Source organism: Asterias rubens, unplaced genomic scaffold (assembly GCF_902459465.1).
Source record: "Asterias rubens unplaced genomic scaffold, eAstRub1.3, whole genome shotgun sequence".
NCBI lineage: Eukaryota > Metazoa > Echinodermata > Asteroidea > Forcipulatida > Asteriidae > Asterias > Asterias rubens.
In genome coordinates this window covers 116,897-141,703 of record NW_022985820.1, presented here as the reverse complement: position 1 = coordinate 141,703, position 24,807 = coordinate 116,897, and the positions used below count along the sequence as shown (strand labels likewise).

The following is a 24,807-nucleotide window of genomic DNA, read 5'->3' as shown; positions in this document are numbered from 1 at the left end:
TTAGTTTAGCTGAGTTTAATAATAGCGTAATTGCACAAACATCGAAATACAACCTGGCAAAAGGGAAATACTGATTTGAAAACCATTCACTGGAAATGAAGACAACATAAGAAGTAAATTCAATCCTGCATTGAACTAAAGCGCGGTTCAGAAATCTTGGATTATCATTGTCTACACTCAGACGGTAGTAGTAGCAAAAGATAAGATTTTCATCATTACCATACACTAAGACTGTCGAGTGGCCAGGGATCATACCCAGTGGTGTAGCCACAGTGGGTGGTGCCCAGAACTCACAATTTTGCCCAGCACTTTGAGCAAAATACATTGTGCTGTCCGACACAGATTGCACCCAGATTACACTTTAGCAAAGAGGGCCCAATTACTAAACATGAATAATTATATGGAACCGCTTGCCCTTGGCAGACCAAATTGGATTTGGAGCCCACCACTAAAATTGATCTAGCTACAACACTGATAATAACCAAGTTTATGATAAAACCTGGGAAATGGCAGCCAAAGGATCACCTTCAGGGGACGATACTTTTAACTTACAAGTATCAAGATGCCCTAAAGGGATACTAAGGCAATGACAGAGCTTCGAGGATAACATGCCAAGCCAAGATGCCGAAAAGGGACCCAAGCAACGGCAGAGCTTGGGGATAAAAGTGTTGTAGCCAAGATGCCCAAAGGGACACCAATGCAAAGAGCTCAGAGGAGACTGCCTCCAGGATGAGATAATCAGAACTTACCCCCATTCAGTGCAGTCTCTAGATAGATGACCTCTATTGCCACACTTGAAGCATTCTCCTTGACTTCCAACACCAGGTGCCTTGTGTACTCCACTCGTGGAGAATTTAACTGTGATATTGTTTCCGAAGAAGTCCATATTATGAAGGTGTTTGACGGCTTTTGTGGCACCATCTTCTGTCTTCATGTGCTGTTGGGTCAATAACAATAAAATATATTATTATGTAAATATTCCCAAGGATTTTCCAATGTGTCCCCGCTGTCAGGATACAAAAGCAAATACTTTCTATTTATTAACAACACTTTTAAATGAGACATGTTTAGTTCTACAACAACCATAAAACCATGTATTAAAAAAAAATGCAAAAAGGAGTTTTTAGGAATCATTAGATCAAGAATCTGCAAACAAATAAATAGGAACCATTCGTTAACAGTACACCAACATATGGCATTGAGGTTGGTTACTAACTTTTATTGAGCAACACAAATTGGTCTAAGTTCATGGCTTACAATAAATCCATAGTTTCTGATGACATCACACTCTGCTACGTCCCCATACTTCTCAAATTCTTCAAGTAATCGTTCCTCAGTGCAGTCTGCTGGTAAGTTGCCACGTAAATCTTCCTCTTACTACAAATGTCATAAAGCAGAAACAAATGAAAAGGCTTGTTTTATAAATAATGGTCTGTCAGTTATAAGGAAAAATACAAGTGCTTTCTTACAAAACATCTTTGCACGTTCCTTATGTGGAAAAGCCATCTTAAAGGCTGATTGATGGAAAGGAACCAGAAAAGGGGCCAGACTGATTTGAATACCATTCACTTAAAATGAAGACAACATTTATAAGAGCCTGCACCATGAACAACTAGTACATGGCTTATAATTATTTCTACCAACTAACTTAGTTGCAATTAGCGTTAACAATGCACCAAATAATAAGTTCAATCCTGCCTTGCATTATAAGAGCGGTTCAGAAATCTTAGATTATCATTGTCTACACTCAGACGGTAGTAGTAGCAAAAGATCAGATTTCATCATTACCATATGTACCAAGACTTGATTTAATATGAGTCTATACCATCGCCATGGTGATCTGTATTGTGACATCACATTCTGCATTTGCACTAGGATTGCTTTATTATTTAACTCACAAAAAAAATAACCCAAATGCTTTGAGATACTGAGCCATTAACACAAACACAGCAACATTATGATTAATCTTGTCACATTTATAACAATGCTTCCACTTCTTCAAATAGCAAAATAATTTTCCATTAGAGTAATTTGTGGAGAATTTGAAGTGGACATAACAACTTACTGTCTAATGGATCTCCACAAAATTCAAGATAAATCCAGCCAAACGACATACTGAAACCCATTACAAACAACAGCAGACTTTGTTAATACAACTTTGGATGCTTATAAAAGATAAATGTTTAGACTATATTCCTTACCACCACCACCAAATTTATTGCTGTTTCCTGTGGAGAATTTAACATTCAGTGCAGACCCCATGAAGTTGTAAGAGTCCAGATTGCTCACTGCAGTCTGGGCTTCCGAGTCTGTTGCCATATGCTGTGAAAATAAACAAAAATGGAAATTTAAACTTTTGCACCAAATAGTCCCACGCTGAGAACTGTTTTTTTTCTTGATGTGAGAGCAGATGTCCCCCTTTTGAAGTTAACGTTTGATCCCTTTTTGGGTAGTGGTGAAGCAATAAATGATTTGTACCAATTGTTCCATCTGCTTGTCACTTATTGTCGAGGACAAAAAGGATGCGGTCTCTATAGAGGAATTTTGTGACCAAAATTTCAACCAGCTTTGTCACATAAAAATTAACTACACATGCACAATGCATGCAGAAGGAACACTTTGGTAGCCAAAAAGATGTTTTTTTTCAAATAGTACCTAGCAAAGACAAGAGTTGAGCGCGTTGGGCAAAGCACTACTCTGTCAAATACAAACATTTCTACACAGTAGATTGTGGCACACATCATAGTTAGGTAATTTACTCTAATTTGTAGCTCGCCACAAAACACACACAAATATTGTCGCCATTTATGAAGCAATGATAAATCTTACCACAAAACCATATTTGCCGAGGACATCACATTCTGTGACTTTTCCAAACTGCTCAAAGAGCCCTCGCATCTGCTCTGAATTGCAGTCAAATGGAATGTTACCGACGTATAACTTCTTATTCATTTTGTCAGCTTTCTGCAAAAAACGAAATAGAGGAGATATTTAAAACATGAAATGACTTTCATTGGATTGACAAAATGGTCACTTATTGTACGACAAAAATGGTTGAAATAACATTTAGGTCTATGATTAACATGATATGCACCAGATTCTCAGAAAAGTGAGAATTTTTAACCAGGTATCTTAGGTATTTGAAACTTGTTGTCGGCGTGTTGTCGGCACTCTGGACTTGTTGGCGGCTTTTCACACTCTCACAAACAAATAACACTAGAGGGCATGACATGAAACTATTCAAAAAAAGGCTAAACAAAGGGCTCAATCTCAGAAAATACTTCTTCACACAGCGAGTTGTTGGTAACTGGAATAGACTCCCAGCCAAAGTGGTCAATGTCAAGACAACCAATCAGTTCAAAACAGCTTCGACAAATACTTGAATGAAAATGGATATGGGTTGTTAAAAGGCATAAGCCTACAATACTAAAAATCCCATCAAAAACCTTAAGTGTAAGTGTTGTTGTCTGCTTTTAGTAGGATCTGGATAAGGAACCAAAGAACACATTCTCATGGTTGAGAATTAAAAATTTCATATGTTGTTTCCCATGTGTTTTTTTTTTAATGACTCAAAATGAAAGGGAAACATTTTCGTATCTGACTGCCACTTTTTTAAATCATTAAAATATTCTGTGACAGTAGTCTTGTTTACTCAAATGAGACACAACTTAATCGTAACAATAAATCGTGAACAAGTGGGTCATCAAATAAATGGAGACTTTTCTTAATTCCTATAAGAAAGAATTGAGGATCTGCAGATCTGCTGAGCAGTGTTCTCCAACTAATAAAATTAAAGGTTGGTGCTGGGGGTGGGGCTAATTCGTGGGTTACGTACAATGCGAGCGCGAAGCCCTCGGGGCGTGGGGTCCGGGGCCCGCTAAAGGACCCCTGGAAATTTGTTGATCCTAGATGCTCTGTGGTGCATTCCAAGGTGAATAATCCTGGCCCCTTTCCTTAGACTTTTTTGAGGGTATATTTGGTAAAGTTTTTAAGAACGCAAGTACAATAGTTGTTTTCTGAACACAAACTTGGAAAGAAACCAATATTTTTTGTATAATCGTTGAAAACCTGAAAATGGTTGGGCTGAAATGTGTCATTATCAAGAGAACATCTTGCCAGCTCGGGTAATAACAGACATCTACTCCACATATATTGTTTATTTTTAAATAAACTGTGAAAAGATCAATAATATTAAGGGTACTCTTCTTGTTTATTGTGATTCCCCCCAAAACAAAACTATTAGTTGTGCTCTCCCACTACCCTGGTTTGTGGTCATAGAAACTAGCGAAATCAAAACATCAAAATTAAAAAGAATTTGAAGACGTCTGAGGAATAAGCTAAATTTTGATAATTTCACATCATGAATTATTATCTTAACACCGGGCTAGTCAACCAACAATTTGGATCAGCCGTAGGTATTTCACTAGCACGCAAATTGTGTAAAAAATATAAAGAAAAAAAAACACGGAAGTGAAGTTCGAAAATTCCGTTTTTTAAATAATTTTGTCTCTTAATTTCTGCCCTAAATAATACCTTTTCGATCAACAACCATTTCAATGCATTCGTGATTTGAGGCTCGGTTGTTTTTAACATGTTTTGAACTCCGTTTGCAACAAATTCTCAGTGAATCGACGATCGGTCGACATTGCACGTTCACAAATAGTTCAATAAACTTTGCCCCGCAACGCCCTCTGCCGGCAAAAGTTGTCCATGTTATTAGAATTCCTCCAAGGCTGTGTATTGTTTAATCTGCAGGCGTAATGAACAACGTGCCAATCACAGCATGCGGATAGTGAATTCGGGTCATCTCGTACCCAAGTCAACTCGTACCCAAGTCAACTCGTACCCAAGTCAACTCGTACCTAAGTCAACTTGTACCCGAGTCAACTCGTACCTGAGTCAACTCTTACCCAAGTCAACTCGCACCCAAATAAATGTTTACAATTTTTTTTTACTCATACTGATAAATATTGTAGTTTAATTTATTTATTTATATTGTTAATCATACATATAGCTATTCATTGTTGCAATGATTTTGTTTTCTTGTTTTTTTTTTCATGTTGCAGTTTTTTTTTCACTTAGGCCCTACGGTGGGGAAAATTAATCAGAGAACTTTTTTTTAATATAGGCTTACTAGAATGAATTTTTTGGGGTTTTTTATTCGGAAAAAGATAATAAGAACTTACGCAAAGTGTTTTGGTTGGAAAAAGTGGAAAAGTATATTTGTTAAAATGTACTTGTTATCGGAAAACGATAATCAGAACATAACGCAAATGAATGAATTGAATGAATTCTTACCATGAAATTTTCTTTTGGGAAGACTTTAACAGGAAAAACACCAAGGTAAACATGAAGGGTTGCATTTTATACATAGTATATTTTTTCATTGAAAATAATTGGTCTCATATGAACATGGAGGTCGAAATATTTATACCTCCTCGATACGAAGAATTAGTGTGCATCTGATCTGCTCAACGCCTTTCACGGCGACCCTTCAACATGGGAATTTAAATAAAAGTGAGCTCCATATGATGGTAGAACATCATTTTTATTTCCTATCGCTTACAAAATCACGCCGCACGGAAATTCTTCGTTTCGGCATACAACGTACGTTGTACGGTACGAGTTGACTTGGGTACGAGTTGACCTGGGTACGAGTTGACTTTGGTACGAGTTGACTTGGGTACAATATTTTGGGTACGAGTTGACTTGGGTACGAGTTGACCTGTTTCGCGGATAGTTGGTAAGCTTGGGACTTTGGACGTCGTGTAGGGGTGTGGGGGCGAATGCACAAGCACCATGTGGTTATTTATGTGCATCGTTTTTTGTGATGATTGTACGTGTAATCTCTGAAACGATTAATGTCTTCCTTATTTCTACACTTATTCCCGTTGTAAATTTACAATACAGAGTTAAAAAATTTAAACGTGGCGGCAACATTATAAAGCTTGAAAGCGTGGCGGGACGCCACGTCTTTTCTATAGGTTGGAGAACACTGGCTGAGTGAGTGAGACTGAGAGAGTCATTTATTAATATTAATTATTACATTAGGGAGGGTTGACTAACAAAAGTCAAACTCAAAACCGTTTTTTTAACAAGTTACATATCCAAATGTTTCCATAGTAAATGGTAGGGGTACCAGCTTGAGCAGTGATTATGTACATGTTGTATAGTATTCATGTTATATTCCAATCAAATTAAAAAACGTTTATTTCAAAAACTACCTCCCCCCCCAACTCACGTTTTCCCCGCCCCCAAAACCCAGTGAATGAAATGCATGCCAAACAAACGCCATAATGCATGATCGATGCCGCATGCAAAGGGATGCAGAAATATATTCTGAAGAAATTGCTAATTTGCGACTCATTTTCTACTCATTTTCTAAGGTTATTGCGAGTCGTTTGGAAAGCATAGAGTTTAACAACTTTATGGAATATTTTTTATTATTGTAAATAGCGTGCAATAAATAGTAATTTTACCTCAAAAATCCGACAGAATCAAAGTCTAGTGTCCAGCCAGCATCACAAAGTCGCAAATTGCAATTTCAGCGTGGGGCATTTTTCACTGGTGCTCTTTACATATATAAACACAGTAAGAAAACTCTGAGTTGTCAGTGCACCAGTTAAATAATGAGTTCGTTTCGGTAGCTGAAATATGATTGGACAATGTTTCAGCGTCGCTAGGTAAGACCCAATCAATTATCTTGTTTCTTATGAAGGCAACTAAAAATAAAGCTGTTTAAAACGTGCAGTTCGTGTGTCACTCTGTTTTAAAAAAAAAACGTGTACTTCAGTCGCTAGTTGTTGATGGTGATGCGAGAACCCCGAAAAACGTGAAAAACACATGTGCGCAAATTTTAAACTGAAATTAAAAAGAAACTGACGTGCTGACAGCAGCCATTTAAAAAATTTACATGAAATGAAAGGGAACAAGCGTCGAAAACATGGGAAACATCATGTTAAAAAGAGAAGAAAGATTGATCTTCAAGCGATAAGTAAAAAAGTAAACGAAAGAAAAACAGGTGGAGCTAAAAAAATATATGCAGGTAGTCATGGGTAAGCCGTTCATTTCCGACACATTTACAATTATTAAATTTTGTTTGCAAATTAAACACGATCATCATGTATCTAGGCGTATTATATTGTGGTAGAATATTAAAATTATAAAAAGGGAAACCTAATTGCTAACATTAACAATTGTTTTGTGTATTTTTTATAAAAATATGATTTTTGGGGTTGAACAAAGAATTGACTATGAGTGGGATTTGAACCAACGACCTCTGGATTAACGTGCCGCGCTCTACCAACTGAGCTATCTAGCCCTATGTTGGCGGTGTCCCTATTTTGTCAATATCTTTGTTCGGGCGTGCCAGTCAGAAGCCATACAACCGTTAACTGTACGTGTAGCCAGGGATCACACCCAAAAAATATAAAAATATGTTCCCTTTTTAAATTTTACATTTAGTTAGTTGGTTTTATTTTTATTAATATTATACTAATATTAATTCCAATTATGTTTAATAACCAAAGGTACCAACTTGTCCTAGACATTGTCCTAGATCAAAGACTTCCTTCACAATTTACCTCGGCAGGTTCTTATTCATTGATGATTGACACTATGACAGTCGATCCAGTAGCGACTCCAATAATCTATAATGGATAACCAGATGATGTAGCTCTACTCCTAGAACTATTTCGGTTTTGTCCGCTATCGTCTCCAACCCTAACCCTTACGGGAGACAATAGCGGACGAAACCGAAATAGTTCTAGGAGGAGTCACGTAGCTCCACCCATTATGTTTTTCATCTTGCAAAGAAATATTTACATGTACACTTACTTGCCTTCTTGTCATTTTGGCCAACACATGCATGGCCATGTGCACTTTCACAGCAATTTTCTCAAATTAAAATCGTATTCATTCATCAGTGTTCATATAAAAGAAGAAAATGAGTCACACTCACAGGGGAAAAATTTACTTATTAGGCTTTATACGTACGTGTACATGGCTGAAAAGAGCATACAACCATGGAGGTAGAACAAGCTTTATTTTGACATCTTACACACTTGTTTGATGTTTTGTTCAAAAGTTATGACCTTTTGAAAAATAGATTATGTCATAATCTGAAAATAACCAAGACTGGGGAAACAGCCTGTTTAATAAAAAAAAATCACCTGTTGATGTCTAAGGGATGACCAAAAATAACATGTTTTATTCACCTTTATCAATCAAAAACAAAGTTTTTATTTCAGAAAATGTGAAATATTGACCTTAAAGAAGCATAAAACCATCACTCAACAGCCCTGTTCTGGAAAGTGGGTTGTGCGACAAGCTACTCTTTTTTGTAGAGGTAGTCACTTATATTTGTTGTTTTAAAACGAAAATGCCCCCCCCCCCATCTTGATAATATTTGGAAAGGCCTTAAAGGTAAACTACAAAGTTATTTCAATACAAACTTTACTGCTTTCTATCAACAGAACGCCTTCTGCAAATGAATCTTATGACACCAAAGGAAACCAAGCTGATGCAGCAGATGAGGTACAATAAGATTTTGATTATCTGGTAAATCTTTCTGGTTCTACCAGATTTTGGTGGATTTGTGAAGGTTGTTGGTTTTAAATGTACGTTAACGCCCTCACCACTCTCTTTAAGTTTTGTGTCTCTTGCAGAGTCTTTCTTGAAGGCCTGTCATTAACTATTTTTCGCATTTATACCATAGGTCCTTTTGGTTGGTAATCAGTTTGCTAATACTATTTTCTTATAATATGTCTCTTTATCTCTTATCTGATGCTGTTTGTGTATGGCAGGAAGGTTACAGTTCAGAAAGCAGTATAGAACAAGAACCTTCAGCTTACGAACAACTTCTCTCTACTCTTGGTTCATCTGCAGCAAATCAATATTCTGGTAAGTCTCGGGTTTATTGTAAACTCCTCTTGCAATCTTTGACCAATAGATAGTTCAGCAAACCTTTGCTATCTTGCCTTCAATGCCAACTAGACAATATGCCTTGTGTTCTTGACTATGTTAACAAGGCCAAATATATTTATTTCTAAAATTTGATGAACATTTAGGAGAAGCTTTTGACTTGTATACTGCGTTTGAAAGAACCTGAGGCTGCAGTACTTGATCAGTTACTGACCTCTTGCTGAAATTACTAGACTCTGTCCATCATTGGACCAGTGGGTATTTCAAGCCCTGGCTTTGCATAGAATTGTTGTGCTTTTTGCAAATTAATGAAAATTAGTATACAGTTTTAATTAAACACATGATTTTACAAGCACATTTTTCAACTCTTTTTAGGTGAGTTTTGCAGCAGCACCATGTGAAAATCTCTGTTGAGTAGTAGTTTTGGTTCTGAAAAGAACCGGTGGTTGACAACTCTAACCACTTCAAATCAAGAGTTTTCAGAACCAATACAGAGGTCTGTAAACCTCACCCACCATGCAAAGGTTTAAATCCATCTTGTTGCTGTTGTAGAGTTGTTAGCCACCGTTTTTTTTTCAGAAGCAACGCTACTCAAAACTGATGTTCACTTGGTGTTACAGCAAACTTCTCTTAGTTATACTTCCACCATGCATGGTTTCAAATCTTACTTGTTGTTGTTTTTGTTTTTCTAAGATGAGGAAGACGATGTATCTGATGAAGATGAAGATGAGGAGGAGTTTGATGAAGAAGACATTGATGAGGAAGATGCTGAATCTGACATTATTGAAGATGAGGGTATGCCTTTAAGATGTGTGTTTTTTTCTTTTTTAATTTTTTTTTTCCCCCTTTTTTTTCTTCTTTCGTGTTTGTTTGTTTGATTGATTTATGGTTTTCTTGCAAGGGAGAGGGATGGGAGATTGAGTTGAATCTACTATGTCAAGAAAATAGCTTTTGAATCAAACAAAACACTGTTGCTTAATTTGATTGCCGTAATCAAAACAACTAAGAATGAATGAAAACAAAAGTCCTGACAAAACAAAAACTGTTTTCATTCTTTGGACTGAAATGTGATCAAATGAATTTGATGAAATTGGTTTTATGGTTTATTATTAATCAAAAACTACATGATGCGACTAAGATTACTCTTCCAAAAACTATGTTGTCCTTTGTCTTAGCAAATTTTGTGAATATTGAATTAAGTTTACTTAGTAATTCTGGTATTTATTTTATATATACAGATGAGGATTCCACACAGATCTCGCTAGATAAGAAAAGTGGACGTCAGTTAGAAGAAAATGTAGAAGTTGAAGATGAAGAAGATGAAGATGAAGATGGTGATAATGAGGAGGAGGAGGAAGTTGCTAGTGATGAGGAGGAGGAGGAAGTTGCTAGTGATGAGGAGGAGGAGGAAGTTGCTAGTGATGAGGAGGATGGAAATAAGGATGAAGAAGAAGTAAATACTGAAACACAACTGAAAGGTAAGGTTGAATAACCAACAACAATAACAATAACATTTTCCGGCCACATGCAGTAAAAATTTCTTCCATTTCAAAAACATGCATCCAAATACATGCATTTATTTCCCTTATGCATTTCCCCCTAATCCATTCAGATTTGGTTTCTTTTGTATGCATTCAGTTTTGTTTTTTGTCCATACATGATTGAGTTGTTCTCATTCAGGTTGGTTTCAGTCATTCTATTTCATTTATAGGCATTCAAGACTACACTTTGACCCTTCTTAAGTAACAATTCTACTTAGGTTTTCCAAATCATTTTTCTAGCTAAAAAGTAAAAGTGGAAATACGAAATTTTTGTGACCTTAGCTTTGCAAGATTTGAAATTAAAAATGTGTCCTTTTTGTCTTGTAGATCCTTTCTTGAGAAGGATGGCTTATGATATCGGCAGTGAGACAGCCAGTGAACTAGCCAAGGGTGAAGTGACACACAAATTTCAAACGAAGGTATACATGCAGTGTCATTGTGTTATTCAACCCTCCTACTGTCTGACCATTCAATAACATTCACTGTGGTTTCGAATGATAGATTCACTATGCCAGTCTGCAATTATAATATAATGTAGCAAATGCATCTACAGAGTACACAGTAAACCCTTCTACTGTCTGACCATACAGTATCATTCACTGTGGTTTTTGTTAATGATGGATTCACTATGCCAGTCTGCAATTATAATAGCATGATGGTAAATACATATACAGAGTACTCACTCAAACCTCCTACTGTCTGACCATAAAATATCATCCAGTGAGGTTTTGAATGATAGATTCACTATGCCAGGCTGCAATATGATACCATGTGGTGAATGCATCTGACACAGTACACAGTCAACCCTCCTACTGTCTAACCGTTCAAAATCATCCACTGTGGTTTTGAATGTAGATGTACTATGCCAGCCTGCAATAGGATATCATGTGGTAAATACATCTACAGAGTACACAGTCAACCCTCCTACTGTCTGACCATAAAATATCATTCACTGTGGTTTTGAATGAAAACGCTGCCAGCCACGCAGTGTACAGTTGTGCCATCATACACAACCCTTGCTGTGGAACAAATTTAATTGGCTGGTCAACTGGCTTGAAAATTATCATTATGAAAAGGTTACGGTCAAGTTCATTAGTGTTTCTTTTACTTTTTATAGATTCTCACCAGGCTTAGTTTGGAAAACTGGCTTAGATAATGGACAAAACTTCTTTGTGTATCAAGGGAATATTTGTGGTAATTATTCCTGTTGCCCAAAATGTTTTCTATTTCTTACAAATAAAATAAATTGACACTTTATTCCTATAGCCCAAAATGTTTTCAATTCCTTGCAAATAGAATAAATTGACACTATTTCTTTCTTCATCAGTGGAATACGCTTAGAAAGCTCGTCTTCTCATCAATGTGTTCTAAGAAACCAGTGGTCTTGAGAGCTCCTCAAAGTCCTACCTTCAATGACCTTAATGTAAGTTCTATTTATTGCTAACTGTACTGAAATAGATTATATAATGCATATTCATACAATACAACCACACTGAATTAATGTTTGAGGTAATGTTTGAATTTTTATTAATAAGATTTAAGTATTACACGTCCTGTTTAAATCTGAGCACAATTTCATTGAGCTGCAAGCATAACATATTACTAAGAATTTTCTGCTAATCAAAAATAGGCAGGGGAGCAGTCACAGATTGTACATGTGACATGACATTTTGGGCTGGTAACCTTATTTTGGTAAGCATAACTTTTGTTGTGCTTAAGCAGCTCTATGAGATTGTACTCTGGTTTAAGAATTTTATAGCTTATTGCTTTGTTGCTGGAGTAAGTTTTGACAACAAGTTTTGACAGAATAAGTTTACAAGCTAGTTTGCCATGTCACAGGTACAATTTGTGACTTGTTTCCTGCTTATTTCTGCTTATCAGAAAATTATTAAGCAATATTTCCTACTTAAGAAGCTCTATGATGAAGTTGTGCCCTGTTCCCAATTTCATAAAGCTGTTAAGCAGTAAATACTGCTAAGCCAATTTCTTTGTTATTAAAGCAAAAGCTTAGTAAGGCACCAGTTAAAAGAATGCAAATTTTATGGAATTTTGGCTGATAACCAGTTCCTGTTAAGCAATATTTTAGCAAGTTTGTGAAATACAGGCTTTATGAAATTAGGCCCTAGTGGACATGAAGTTGATTTGACAGTTTTGATTGTTTGTGTTATTTGATTCAGATCAGGAAGAGAATATGGAGTCAGTGGGTTGATAGTAATCAGCAGTTCATACCGCCTCAGTCCAATCATGTCTTTACTCCTCTACAGCTGGAGCTGTTTACAATCATCAACGCTTATCAAGTAAGATTTACTCTATTCATTCAATCCAGTTCATTCCTGTGCCCAATGTCAGAAAGCTTATAAGCAGAAAATACTGCTTGGAAAATGTCTTTGCTAAGCAAAAAATTAATGGGACACCATGCAGTCACAACTATGTAAACTTATAGTAGTTTTGGCTGGTAACCTGTTTCTGTTTAGCAATACTTTTCTGTGCTTAGCACTTATTTGTGCTTGCAGGCTTTATGAAATTTGGCCCTTCTTTTAAGTGAACTGGCTGCCATAGCTGGGGTCAAACAATGGAAATGTGCATGGAAATGTTTGAAAACAAATTGGACTTGTTTTGGACATTATTTTTGCAAAAACTCAGGTTTTTGCTTAATCTATTCTATACATGGTTTTGGGCTACTATTGATTATTTTGCGTAATGATACCCAAGATCTTAATGTTGACAATAATTTATTGGTAAAGTCTGTTTTCATTCAGTAAAATATCTTCCATGTATTGTTTTTATTCTAACAGGATTTGTTGTTTACAGAGAAAACACATAAAAATGCAGAGGAGATCCGTAATGTAACCTGTCTCCATATTCTCAATCACATTGTAAAGTAAGTGAAATATACTTTGATCACTTTTTGAATATTGTAGCAATTAAAATGGCCTCTCAAGATTAGGCCTGCTCAGTACCCGGCATACTTGGTGTTGGAGCTGTTCAGATACTAACTTACTTACTTACTTAGCTGCTTAGGACTGGGTGTCCCTTGGCCTCCTTGGAAAACCGTCCCCATTCAGGATATTTATAGTCAAATGCTCTGCCTCATGAAGTGGACTTTTGGCATCATCCATAGCTTGCGCCTTCCAGGGTCATGGGTTTTAATCCCTTATGAGTACAAGTAGCGCATGGATTTTTTCACTTGCAGGACTTATGGAAAGTTCCGAGTGTACAGTGTTTGTCAGAGTAAAACCAAAATATTAAGTTAGTTTTATTAAAAAAGAAGAATCAGAATATCCCAAGATGAATGTATTTCATCAATTGTTTTTTTAATGTCTCGTTCTCCAATCTCCTAAATCCAAATTTGAAAATGTTTACCATTTAAGTTAATGATTGTTTAACCATTAATATTTGCAGGTCACGAGACGCAGTACTAAAGCATAACACCATGTTGACTAAAGACCCAACGCTGGACACTGAGTAAGTCACTATTAGGGACAATACATCATTGTTTCTTCATTCACATCCTCTAGTTTTTAATGAACACATCATACACACATCATGGTGTTTTCGACTGCAGCTATTAAAATAAGTAATGATGATTGGGGAGGGGCTTCAAATGATATTTTCTGATATATGACTGTATTTCAGATGGAAGTATTTCTCAACTGATTGAAACTGTTTATTTTCTTTTTTTCTTCTTTTGATTACAGTTATATTCTTTGCCTTTTAAAAAAAAAAAAACTTTTCAGTGTCATTTCTGGTATTACAGAAAGCAAAATAGCATAACTTCAACCATCGTTTATTTATTTTATATTTTTTTATAGGGCCTACATGTAGTCTGTCTGTTTTTTATTGTCACACACATATATACATATACATATATATACACATAAACAGTGAAATTCACTTTGTTTTTTTCCCCCAAAAAGGACAATGAGAGACCAGGGTCTGACGAGGCCTGGAGTATTAATCGTTGTTCCATTCCGTGATGGCGCTCTCCGTATCGTCAACACCCTGATCAATGTGTTACTGCCAGCCGACAGTCAGAACCTGGGACGAAGGAAACGCTTTAATGATGAGTATGGGGAGTTGGTGCCAGTACCAAATAAATACCCAATGCCAGGTAAATTACATTAGATATTTATCAATATTAATTTTGGTTTTACCCATAAACACTGATGTATATACAGGGTAAGCACTGTCTGTATACCAAGTACTTTCCTGAGCTATGTGGAAAAAAATCACAGTATACAGTGCTAACACACTTGTGTGTCTATGGGTTAAACCAAAATGAATATTCTTTATCCCTGATGCAAATTTGCATCTATTGGATATTTATCATTTTTCATATTTATTTCCAGAGATTTTGCCTTTTACCTGTGTGGACCCAGTTTTTATCCCGGACCGTGTGGATTTAGTCTGTACCTGATTGTGTTATCTGCTGTATTTTATTGGTTTTCAAATGGCCTCTCAACACTGATCTCGCTTGGTACCAGACATGCTTGGTGGTCTAGTGGTTCAAACATCTTCTTGATAATGTTGAGGTGTGGAGCTTTTGTTTTTCCTCCCGTAAATGTACATCTGACATGCACAAACTCCAACTCAGATTCTAGTGATCTGGTTAGTCTCATGGCTTTGTTCCATGCCTTTCAACTCTGGACCCAGGTTTGTATTCCGGACCATTCCGGACCATGGGATGTAGATTGGCCTTTTAGTCCCTACATGGTCTGTGATTTTCCTCTTGTTTCTAAATTTACACTTATATTCACAAGAAATATATGCAAAAAATTCAACTTTACTGAAGATCCACTATGAATCCCACCCATGGCTGGGGTAAAGTAAATAACATCACAGTCTCAACCTAATTTCTCCAGTTGGGGTTTTCCTGCCATGTCTAAAACAAACATTCATATTCAAAAGAAATAAATGCATGAATTCCAACTCTGATTCTAACTGATACTCATGTTATGTTTTTATTTATTTTATCAGAGGATTGGGAGTCCACATTTGCTGGAAACAATGACGATCATTTTAGGATAGGTCTGTCAATCACAAGGAAGAGATTGCAGTTATATACAGAGTTCTATAAGTCAGACATCATTATTGCATCACCACTTGGATTGAGAACACTCATCGGAACAAAAGGGTTGGTTTGTCTTTGCCACACTAGTCTAATTTTAATAATAATAATAATAATAATAATTTATTCATTTATTATGCGCAAGTTTCATAAATAATATGTACAGATGCGCATTACAACAATATACAGATATTAACAATAATTTAAACCGATTAAAAAATGGTAAATACACTGAAAATTACGAGAACAATAGTTAAAATCAAACAGCAAAAATAAAACCACAGTCGGCAAAAGGCCACGTAAAAGTCTAGTAAAAAGCCTGGCGGAATAAATGAGTTTTGGGCAATGTTTTGAAGGTACCTGTATTGTTGGCGATCCTGATTGCATCTGGGAGAGCATTCCAAAGTTTAGGAGCAACACACTCAAAAGTGCGATCTCTCAGAGTACTTTTAGTTTTACAGAGTGGGTAACTGAGAATGGAAGTGTCATTAAAACTACGAAGACAATATTTAGACACAGACCTTTTAGTTAAAAGATTACACAAATATGAAGGCGCTTGCCCATTAAGGGCTTTATACACAATTAGCAAAATTTTAAAATTAATTCTAAAACTGACAGGCAGCCAATGTAAATCAACTAGCAAAGGCGTGATATGGCAATATCTATTTTCGTTACAAACAAGCCTAGCACATGAGTTTTGGACCCGGGGGTTTATTGATGAGACTGTCTGGCAAACCATAGAGGAGACTGTTACAATAGTCCAAACGACTTGATATAAAGGCATGAATTAGTTTTTCGGTGTAACTCCTAGACAGATATTTTCTGATACGTCTAATATTGTGTAAAAAATAAAAAAGATGCACTGCAAGCTTTTGTAATGTGTGTGTTCATATTCATGTGACTATCGAACCAGGCACTCAGGTTTTTCACAATGGGAACAGGGGTTACTCTGAAACTCCCCACCTTGATGCTGTGAATATTAACTTTGGCCAACTGTTGACGAGTGCCAATAACCATGAATTCAGTTTTGGTGTCATTTAAAATCAAACCATTGCTGAGCATCCATTCACGCGCTTTATGTACGCAGGTCTCCATTGCAAAAAGAGCAGATGCCTAGTTAACTGTATTGTCTGGACAAAAGGAAAGATAAAGTTGAGTATCATCAGCGTAACAATGTACATTAGGGAGATGATTCTTAAAAATATAGCAACACCGTTAATACCAAAATCATACTCAAATGTGCACAGTAATATCTGATGATCTAAAGTATCAAAAGCGGAACTCAAATCAAGTAAAACTAACAATGACACATGCTGCTTATTCATAGCATTTTTGGCCTCAGACATGACTGTAAGTTACATTTGAGTCAACAATTTCCTGGCAGCATTTTACGTTCACTGCTCACCGCTTAATCATTTCAAACCTTAGAGGAACAAACTGACATAAAGATGATAAACCAATTTGTTTTGCTGTATTGTATAGATTGTTTAATTTGAATATGCTATACGAACCCAACTCACCAGATGTCATCAACAAAGATAAATCTTAGTTGTGCCATATGAGGGATCTAACCCTTCATGTGGTACTTTCAAGTGTGCTCTTTAATCAACATGCATGTCCTTACATACAATAAGACATTTAGATATGCACGCATGTACCTGCATGTGATACTAGTGCAAGGTGTTTCTAAAACTGGTCACACAACAATTTGCTGATTAAGGGGCCTTTTAGTTACTAGTTCACAGAGCTGGCCTTTATATCACATCTCCCGCGTCTTCAACCAATCAGAGCCGATAAACCCTCTGTGGTATTTATAAATTGGTTTCATTATGATTTCCAGTGAGAAGCATCAAGACTATGATTTCTTGTCCTCAATTGAGCTGTTAGTCTTGGATCAGGCTGACGTCTTCCTCATGCAGAATTGGGAGCATATCATTGTAAGTGACTCATATTCATTGCCTTATCAGTGATTATGAAAGGAGTCTTTTACAAAAGGAGTTAAACTCTGAAGTTCAAAGGGTAATTAGTGTTTATTGGCTGGTTATACTTTTCAGATTTAGCCAAAAAACACCCCTCAAAGTCATGTTTCAGTTATTATAAACATGGGAATGTTATGTAATAGGCATGTAGCTGCTTGAATCAAGACTACTTTACTCTTTGTTTGTCCTTGCAAAAACGACTACTGGAATAAAGACTACCAGTGAATTGTTTCTCCATGGAAGAATAACGACTCAAATCAAGGCTACCATTAAATTGTTTTTTTCCCAGCGAGAACAACTTGACTGAAGACTGGGAGTGAATTGTTTTCCTTGCAATTGAACAACAACTTGAATCAAGACCACCAGTGAATTATTTTTGCTTGTAAGGATAGCAGCTTGAATCTAGACTACAAATCACTCTTTATTTCCTCAGCATTTAATGGAGTATCTTCACCTTCAGCCCAGAGACTCGCACGGAGTTGACTTCTCAAGACTCCGAGAATGGACACTCAATGGATGGTCAGTTTCAAACCATTAATTGCCACATTTCAACAATTCTACATTTAGAAAGACTCTTTTCTGCAAAACAAAACCATTCATGCCAAGAGGAGACCAATGTATGTAAAACAACCATGACTACAAAACTTTAAGTTCTAGCATTTTAGAATCTGGATATATAGAATATTATTTTAGTTTTAATTTCATGATTTGAACTGGGCTTTCAGCACCAGAAATGCTTTCAGCACCAGAATCGGCCCTGCAAGGTTTTAAACGGCCGTTTAAGAACGAGTCACTACTCTTTTATTCCCATTCATAAATGCCTTTTTGTGAAAAAAAGCGTGATAAAGTAAGAAAGTGTGTAAAACTTATCTGTTTCCGACGAGCTTGAGCTCTGTACATGTACAGCCGTGTATTGCACTGTTATGACTGAGACGCCTATTACCGACAGTTTCCAGATTCATTCGTGCGCATATAGTCTTGTTGCAAGACGTTCTTGTTTTCCTGTCACACACAGCGCGACCAAATGGACAGCGCCAGCACCGCCGTAACAAGAAACGTCTTGCACAAAGACTAACTGGTTATAAATAGAGTCCAGCTGGTCATTATCAACCGTTTAAAACACGCAACCAAAACTCTCTCAACCAATAGGAATAGCGAAACTGTCTAAGGTATTTATTAATTGATTCTTATGTTTGTTTTATTTTGTTTTAGGAGTAAATATTACCGGCAGACTTTGATCTTGAGCAGTGTTACCACTCCAGAAATCAACTCACTCTTCAACAAGCATTGTGCCAGTATCCTTGACTTTTCTAAATACCCCTTACTCTATAAAACTTAAAATCCCACGAATGCCTCAGTAAAAATGATACTTTAGCTACATTCCACATCTGTATCTGGTTCCCTATGTGCTTTTGCAATACTGTATACAAATTCTCATTACCTCCAAAGGGGATCTATCTACTTTTTTTCCTTTAACTATCTTAGAGTAGAACCAGTGGTCGATGACACAAAGCACAAGATTCATCTTATGATGAGTTGACTGTATTACCATAGTGATTTGTATTATGACATCAAATTACGAAGCAACTAACTAAGAGTAGGGGCACTTTAGTCTTTGTGAAACTGAGCCCCGGCAACTCCTGACTGTGTAAGTCCACTGTCAGTTTGGCTGAATTTGAATTGCACTTCAATTTCAATAATAGTTGGGTACACAGTTTGTAGCTGTTACATTTAATGTCCTTTCAAACATCAGCCTATTTCTCAGTAAACCTACACCACACACTTTCTTAGGCTACAACCTTAAAGAAACCTTGGATCGGACAAGTTGGTCTATAAAAAGCGTTTGTAACCATTTTTTATAAAATGTATATGGTTAGAAAGATGTTTTAAAAGTAGAATCCAATGGTCCACACAAGTTTGCCTCGAAATTACGAGGTTTGCCTTTTACTGTGCAAACCAACACGGTCGGCCAAAATTTTGACTCCCATAAATTGCCGACCGTGTTAGTCGACGAGGTAAAAGGAAAACCGTGCAATTTCGAGGCATGTTTGTGTGGATCATTGTATTCTACTTCTACAACATCTTTTTACCCATGTGCATTTCATAACAAACGGTTACACACGCTTTTCAAAGACCAACTCGACCGATCCAAGGCAACGCGTTCCGTCTCCCATTACTGACTAGGAACTTACCCCTTGACTACTTCTGCATTCCTAGCCCTTATTTCTATGTTCTGGTCTCAGTTTATGAAGTGTGATGATAGTTATTGTGATATCCTTAGTATTAATGATCAGACTTTGAAGGCAAGGTGATGGTTTACAATCCACCAGTAACAGGATCAATTTGCCAAGTCATCACCCAACTTCCGCAGGTGAGTCAAAATGGCACTCCACCATAATAACATCTCCTTTGCTAAAAATACCCATCTTTCAGAGAAACAATCCATCACTCGATGCAATCACCGCATCATGTATGAAAAAAAAAACGTTTTAACCCTTTGCAAAAACCTTGCCAAACACCTCCTTTTTTGAAACTCTCTTAAATTTACAATGAAGATATTGATATTCTCTGAAGATATTTGTCAGCACTTTTCAGGGATTGATAAAAAGCTTTCTAAACATTTAATTATTACGATGAATGTGATGTATTTTTCAGGTGTTTCATAGACTGCAGTGCCAGAACTTCACTGAAGACTCTGATCAGAGATTTGAATTCTTTCTGTCCAAGGTAAACCTATTATCTTATCACAATTGTCCTATTGTCTCTATTGTCTTACAGATTTAAAGTTGAAGCTTCATCTACACATTAACATGATGATGATGATAAAATATGCTCTTGAAGACCAACTGAATATACTGTTTCTATTTTGTAACCTATTCTATCGATATAGTTCCAGCCAAAGAAGAAACAACTGTTATGTTACTGTTACCTTCAAACTCATTGTTTGTAACTTGTGTTTTACATCAAGCAAAGCTTCAACTAATTCTTAGGATTGTTAACCCTCCTACTTTTGGTAAAGAAATTCCTGTGAGTTGATCAACAGTTTTAAACCATTCAACTGCATGGCTTTTCTGTGGTGGCACAAATATACACAGAAATAGTTTTTTTGTAGACTGTGTTGGAAAGCTTTTCATGATGAAAAGAGGAGATTATAGACACATTAAACGGACACGCTGCCTTGGATCGGGCGAGTTGGTCTAAGAAAAAGGGTTTGAAACTGTTTGCTATGAAATAATAATAATAATATTGAAGTCTTATATAACTCACGTATCTACCAAACAAGGTACTCAAGGCGCTGAGTATATACAAATTTCAGAAAGATAGGTTATTGCAGTGATGGATTCTGAGACCCAATTATGTAGCACTCAAAGGGTTTACGAGGTGCTACGGCGCATACAGCAGCCACAGCATATGGTTAGACAGATTTTTGAAAGAAGAATATAATGATCAACCCAAAAATGCCTCGAATTTGCGTGGTTTTCCTTTGGTATTGCGACCTAACACGATCGGCCATTTTGTGGAGTAAACAATTTGACTCCACAGAATGGCGTGCCGTGGTAGTTCACGACGTACAAGGAAAACAATGCATTTCATTACAAACAATTTCAAATGCTTTTCATAGACCAACTCGCCCAATCCAAGGCAACGTGTCCCTTTAAATTCTTTGACAATGTTGTTTTGTAGATGATCCAGTTGAGTTATTCACTTGATTTATCTTTCAGGTGTTTCCTCAGTACCAAGACCCGGGCATGCTGGGTACAATGATTTATATACCTCAGTATTTTGACTACGTTCGACTTCGCAACTACTTCCGCAAAAAGGAGATTCGCATTGCGCAAATTTGCGAGTAAGTTATACCTTTATTTTATTTATATAAAATTCTATTTTTGCATATGTGGCCAGGTTTTTTAAAAACAAAACGTGAAGTGCATTTCAGTTTGTATTTGTATGAATTCATTCATGGACTTTGTTCATTTCCTCTAGTTGTATTTTCGTAACTGATTCCTTTCTATGCCAAAAACATGTTTTGTAAAAACGGTTTTGCCACTGCAAACCAGCTCCCTCCAATGTTTTTGATTAATTCAAATTTTGCTGAGCATCGTTTTGATGAACAAGCCTAATTTCAAAGAACTGTAAACAAAAATTAAGCTAAAAATATTTTTTAGCAGAAGCAAATTACCAGCTAAAATACCATGCACTGTATATTGTTTGTGACTGGTTCTCTGCTAAATGTTGCTAAGCAGAATAGTTTGTTAAGTGGGCCTACCATTTTACTTAGCAGCTGGATGAGATGCGACCCTAGTTTCCAACTGAAGTACCATGAAACCTTGTCTGACAAGTTTCTGTTAAAGTGGGAGTATGAAATTGATCTGAAAATGTTTCATATTTTTACAACTATTTTAGGTATACAAGTCAGCCTAACATATCCCGCGCCAGACTCTACATTGCTGATGGGTCCAGACATATCTTACTGTACACGGAACGATTCCACTTCTTCAGAAGGTAATTATTAAATATCATAAACAACTGTAGCTTAATTAAATATAGGACACATGGGTGCAAGTCTAGGGCTGGGTGGGGGTATGTATTCCCACTGTAGGGGGGGGGGTGGATCAACCCATTGGACCCCCTTAGATTTGCCACCAAGGTAAAAGAAATAAAATGCAGAACTTGAAAAGCATGTACAAGTTAAAGGCAGTGGACACTATTGGTAATTACTCAAAATAATTATTAGCACAAAACCTTACTTTAACAAGTAATGGGGAGAGGTTGATAGTATTAAACATTGTGAGAAACGGCTCCCTCTGAAGTAGCAAAGTTTTCGAGAGAGAAGTAATTTTTATTGAATTTGATTTCGAGACCTCAGATTTAGAATTTGAGGTCTCGAAATCAAGCATCTGAATGCGCACAACTTCGTGTGACAAGGGTGTTTTTTCTATATTTAATATCTCGCAACTTCGATGACCGATTGAGTTCAAATTTTCACAGGTTTGTTACTTAAAGCATATGTTGAGATACAGCAAGTGAGAAGACTGGTCTTTGACAGTTACCAATAGTGTCTAGTGTCTTTAAACATAAAAAGAAAGACTTGTCTTCACATACATGTAACATGCACTGTGTACACTTTATTTCTTGAACCAAACTAATTTTACTGTAACCAAACAAAGGCCTCTATGGTAGTTACATGCAGAGTTGCTCTCACATTAAAAAAAGTTAAGTACTTTTCATATTCATCCCCTAATTTTTTTCATTATTAATCTGGTGGGGTTATTTCTTTGTGGAAGTTGTTGATTGAAAACAATAATAGAAACTTGCATCCTTACACAAGATTCAAACCTTACACTGTCTAGCAAAAACCGGCTCTTCTCAGAGCCACCACTCCTCACTATAGAGATTCCTTACATGGTGTCACCGCAAACCATACTTACCTACACTGTTCTATAAATTACAGTTTGGCATTGTATATTTATTTGCAGATATAAGCTAAAGGGCATTCGTAACATTGTCTTCTACCAGCTACCGACATACCCAAAGTTCTACAGTGAGATTTGTAACATGGTAGAATCCAGACAGACTACCGTGGAACATAACTGTAGCATTGTGTATACACGTTACGATGCACAGAAATTAGCTGGTGTTGTTGGTTCCAGTCGTTGCGGTCACATGTTGTCATCCGATAAGGACACTTATATGTTGGTCACTGGAGCAGATAGCTGATGACATGTTGTCATCCGATAAGGACACTTATATGTTGGTCACTGGAGTAGATAGCTGATGACATTGTGTATCTCATTGTCATGTAGGTGACCCAAACTATGGACTGTCATTTGTTTGGCTTCTTAAATATCTATAGTGATTTTTAAACACTGTTGTGCGAGAATGAGAACAGTGGGATTGTACAGTAAACTACTTGAAAAGTTATATCTTTGTACACCAGGGGTTTTTAGGAAAGATGGAATAATGTTACTGGCTTTACTTGTTCTTTAGCAGACTTGATTCACCTCACTCTGTATTCTACTTACTTTCGTAAGATTGAACCCTAGTCGTCACAATTGTGTCGTGACACTGGACTATAATTGCTTCTCTTCACCAAGGAGTGAAGGAGGCAAAGGGTGGTTTGGTTTATGGCTTAGCTACTTGTGCTCCAGTTTGGCTGCGTACTCCAAAGAGTTTAAAGTTTGATTGAGAGTTCCGACAATAGGACTAACTTAAAATAATTTGTTACGACTACAAAGTAAAACAAGAGGAAAGACTTGAAAACTTGAGTTTTTAATTGCTTTATTTCACCTACACATTGATTTGGTTCAAAGAATTACAGCAACAAAACAAAACTAACAAAATATTTAAAAAACAACGGTAATATAATCATATCATAAATAAGAGCAGTTGATTATGTGTACATTAAATATGAATAATTCTGAGACCAATCCTTGAACATCTCATTGCATTGTAATTGCATATAAAGCCATAGAAGTCACAATTATGACTAGGCTCTTGAAATAGAACCGATACACCCGGGCATCCAACCGGGCATCCACCAGAGACCCGCTTGCAAGTTGGGGCTGTGGTGGTTGGGGCTGTGGTGGCTGGGGCTGTGGTTGCTGACACTGTAGTGGCTGGGGCTGTGGTGGCTGACACCAGGGCAGACACAAGTATCACGTGATAGCTAATCCAACTGTATCCTGTAAAAAGCTAATCAATCGAACTCAAAGATGGTGTGGTTCAATTGAAACATGACCACTTCAATGTAGGGTCATAGATTGAATTTTATCAACGTATTGATGGTTTATAAACCAAATTGAAGATAAAGATACAATTGAGTAATTTTGTGAAAGTTTTAGCTGAATAATATTAGCAAAACTGTGACATTATTTTGGTGTGTACATTGAAAACAAGAGAATGGGAACTAGTTATCTCTTCCTACAACAGATGAATTTTTGTTTCACTTGGGAAAACTTGTATAAAAAAGTAACTAGTAAATTACTGTTTAAAGACAGTGGACCCTATTGGTAATTGTCAAAGACCAGTCTTCTCACTTGGTGATCTCAACATATGCATAAAATAACAAACCTGTGAAAATTTGAGCTCCATTGGTCCTTGAAGTTGCGAGATAATAATAACAGAAAAAACACCCTTGTCACACGAAGTTGTTTGCGTTTAGATGGTTGATTTCGAGACCTCAAATTCTAAACTTGAGGTCTCGAAATCAAATTCGTGGAAAATTACTTCTTTCTCGAAAACTATGTCACTTCAGAGGGAGCCGTTTCTCACAATGTTTTATACCATCAACCTCTCC

The 24,807-nt window shown here is 36.6% G+C and overlaps 2 protein-coding genes across 3 annotated transcripts; one reads left to right on the top strand and one right to left on the bottom strand.

Annotated features, from left to right (window-relative positions):
• Nucleotides 1-745: 745 nt before the first annotated feature.
• On the bottom strand, nt 746-6,295 carry LOC117306736 (RNA-binding protein 4.1-like). The gene is made up of 5 exons (XM_033791213.1): nt 6,242-6,295; nt 2,830-2,964; nt 2,190-2,322; nt 1,258-1,367; nt 746-937 (listed from the first exon to the last, which is right to left on the bottom strand). Exons 1-5 carry the CDS (start codon nt 6,293-6,295, stop codon nt 746-748), a joined length of 624 nt encoding a protein of 207 aa, XP_033647104.1.
• A 519-nt stretch (nt 6,296-6,814) lies between these two features.
• LOC117306744 (digestive organ expansion factor homolog) lies at nt 6,815-24,033 on the top strand. 2 transcript variants are annotated; one of them, XM_033791222.1, is made up of 20 exons: nt 6,815-7,055; nt 8,475-8,535; nt 8,805-8,901; nt 9,616-9,717; nt 10,161-10,400; nt 10,791-10,882; nt 11,791-11,886; nt 12,641-12,760; nt 13,259-13,344; nt 13,866-13,928; nt 14,381-14,574; nt 15,441-15,597; nt 17,372-17,468; nt 17,944-18,029; nt 18,723-18,805; nt 19,805-19,881; nt 20,166-20,237; nt 21,233-21,357; nt 21,915-22,013; nt 22,988-24,033. In XM_033791222.1, exons 1-20 carry the CDS (start codon nt 6,919-6,921, stop codon nt 23,226-23,228), a joined length of 2,325 nt encoding a protein of 774 aa, XP_033647113.1. In that variant the 5' UTR covers nt 6,815-6,918; the 3' UTR covers nt 23,229-24,033. The 2 variants fall into 2 exon arrangements, with proteins under 2 accessions (XP_033647113.1, XP_033647112.1); XM_033791221.1 differs by having other exon boundaries at nt 9,616-9,732.
• The last annotated feature ends 774 nt before the right edge of the window (nt 24,034-24,807 follow it).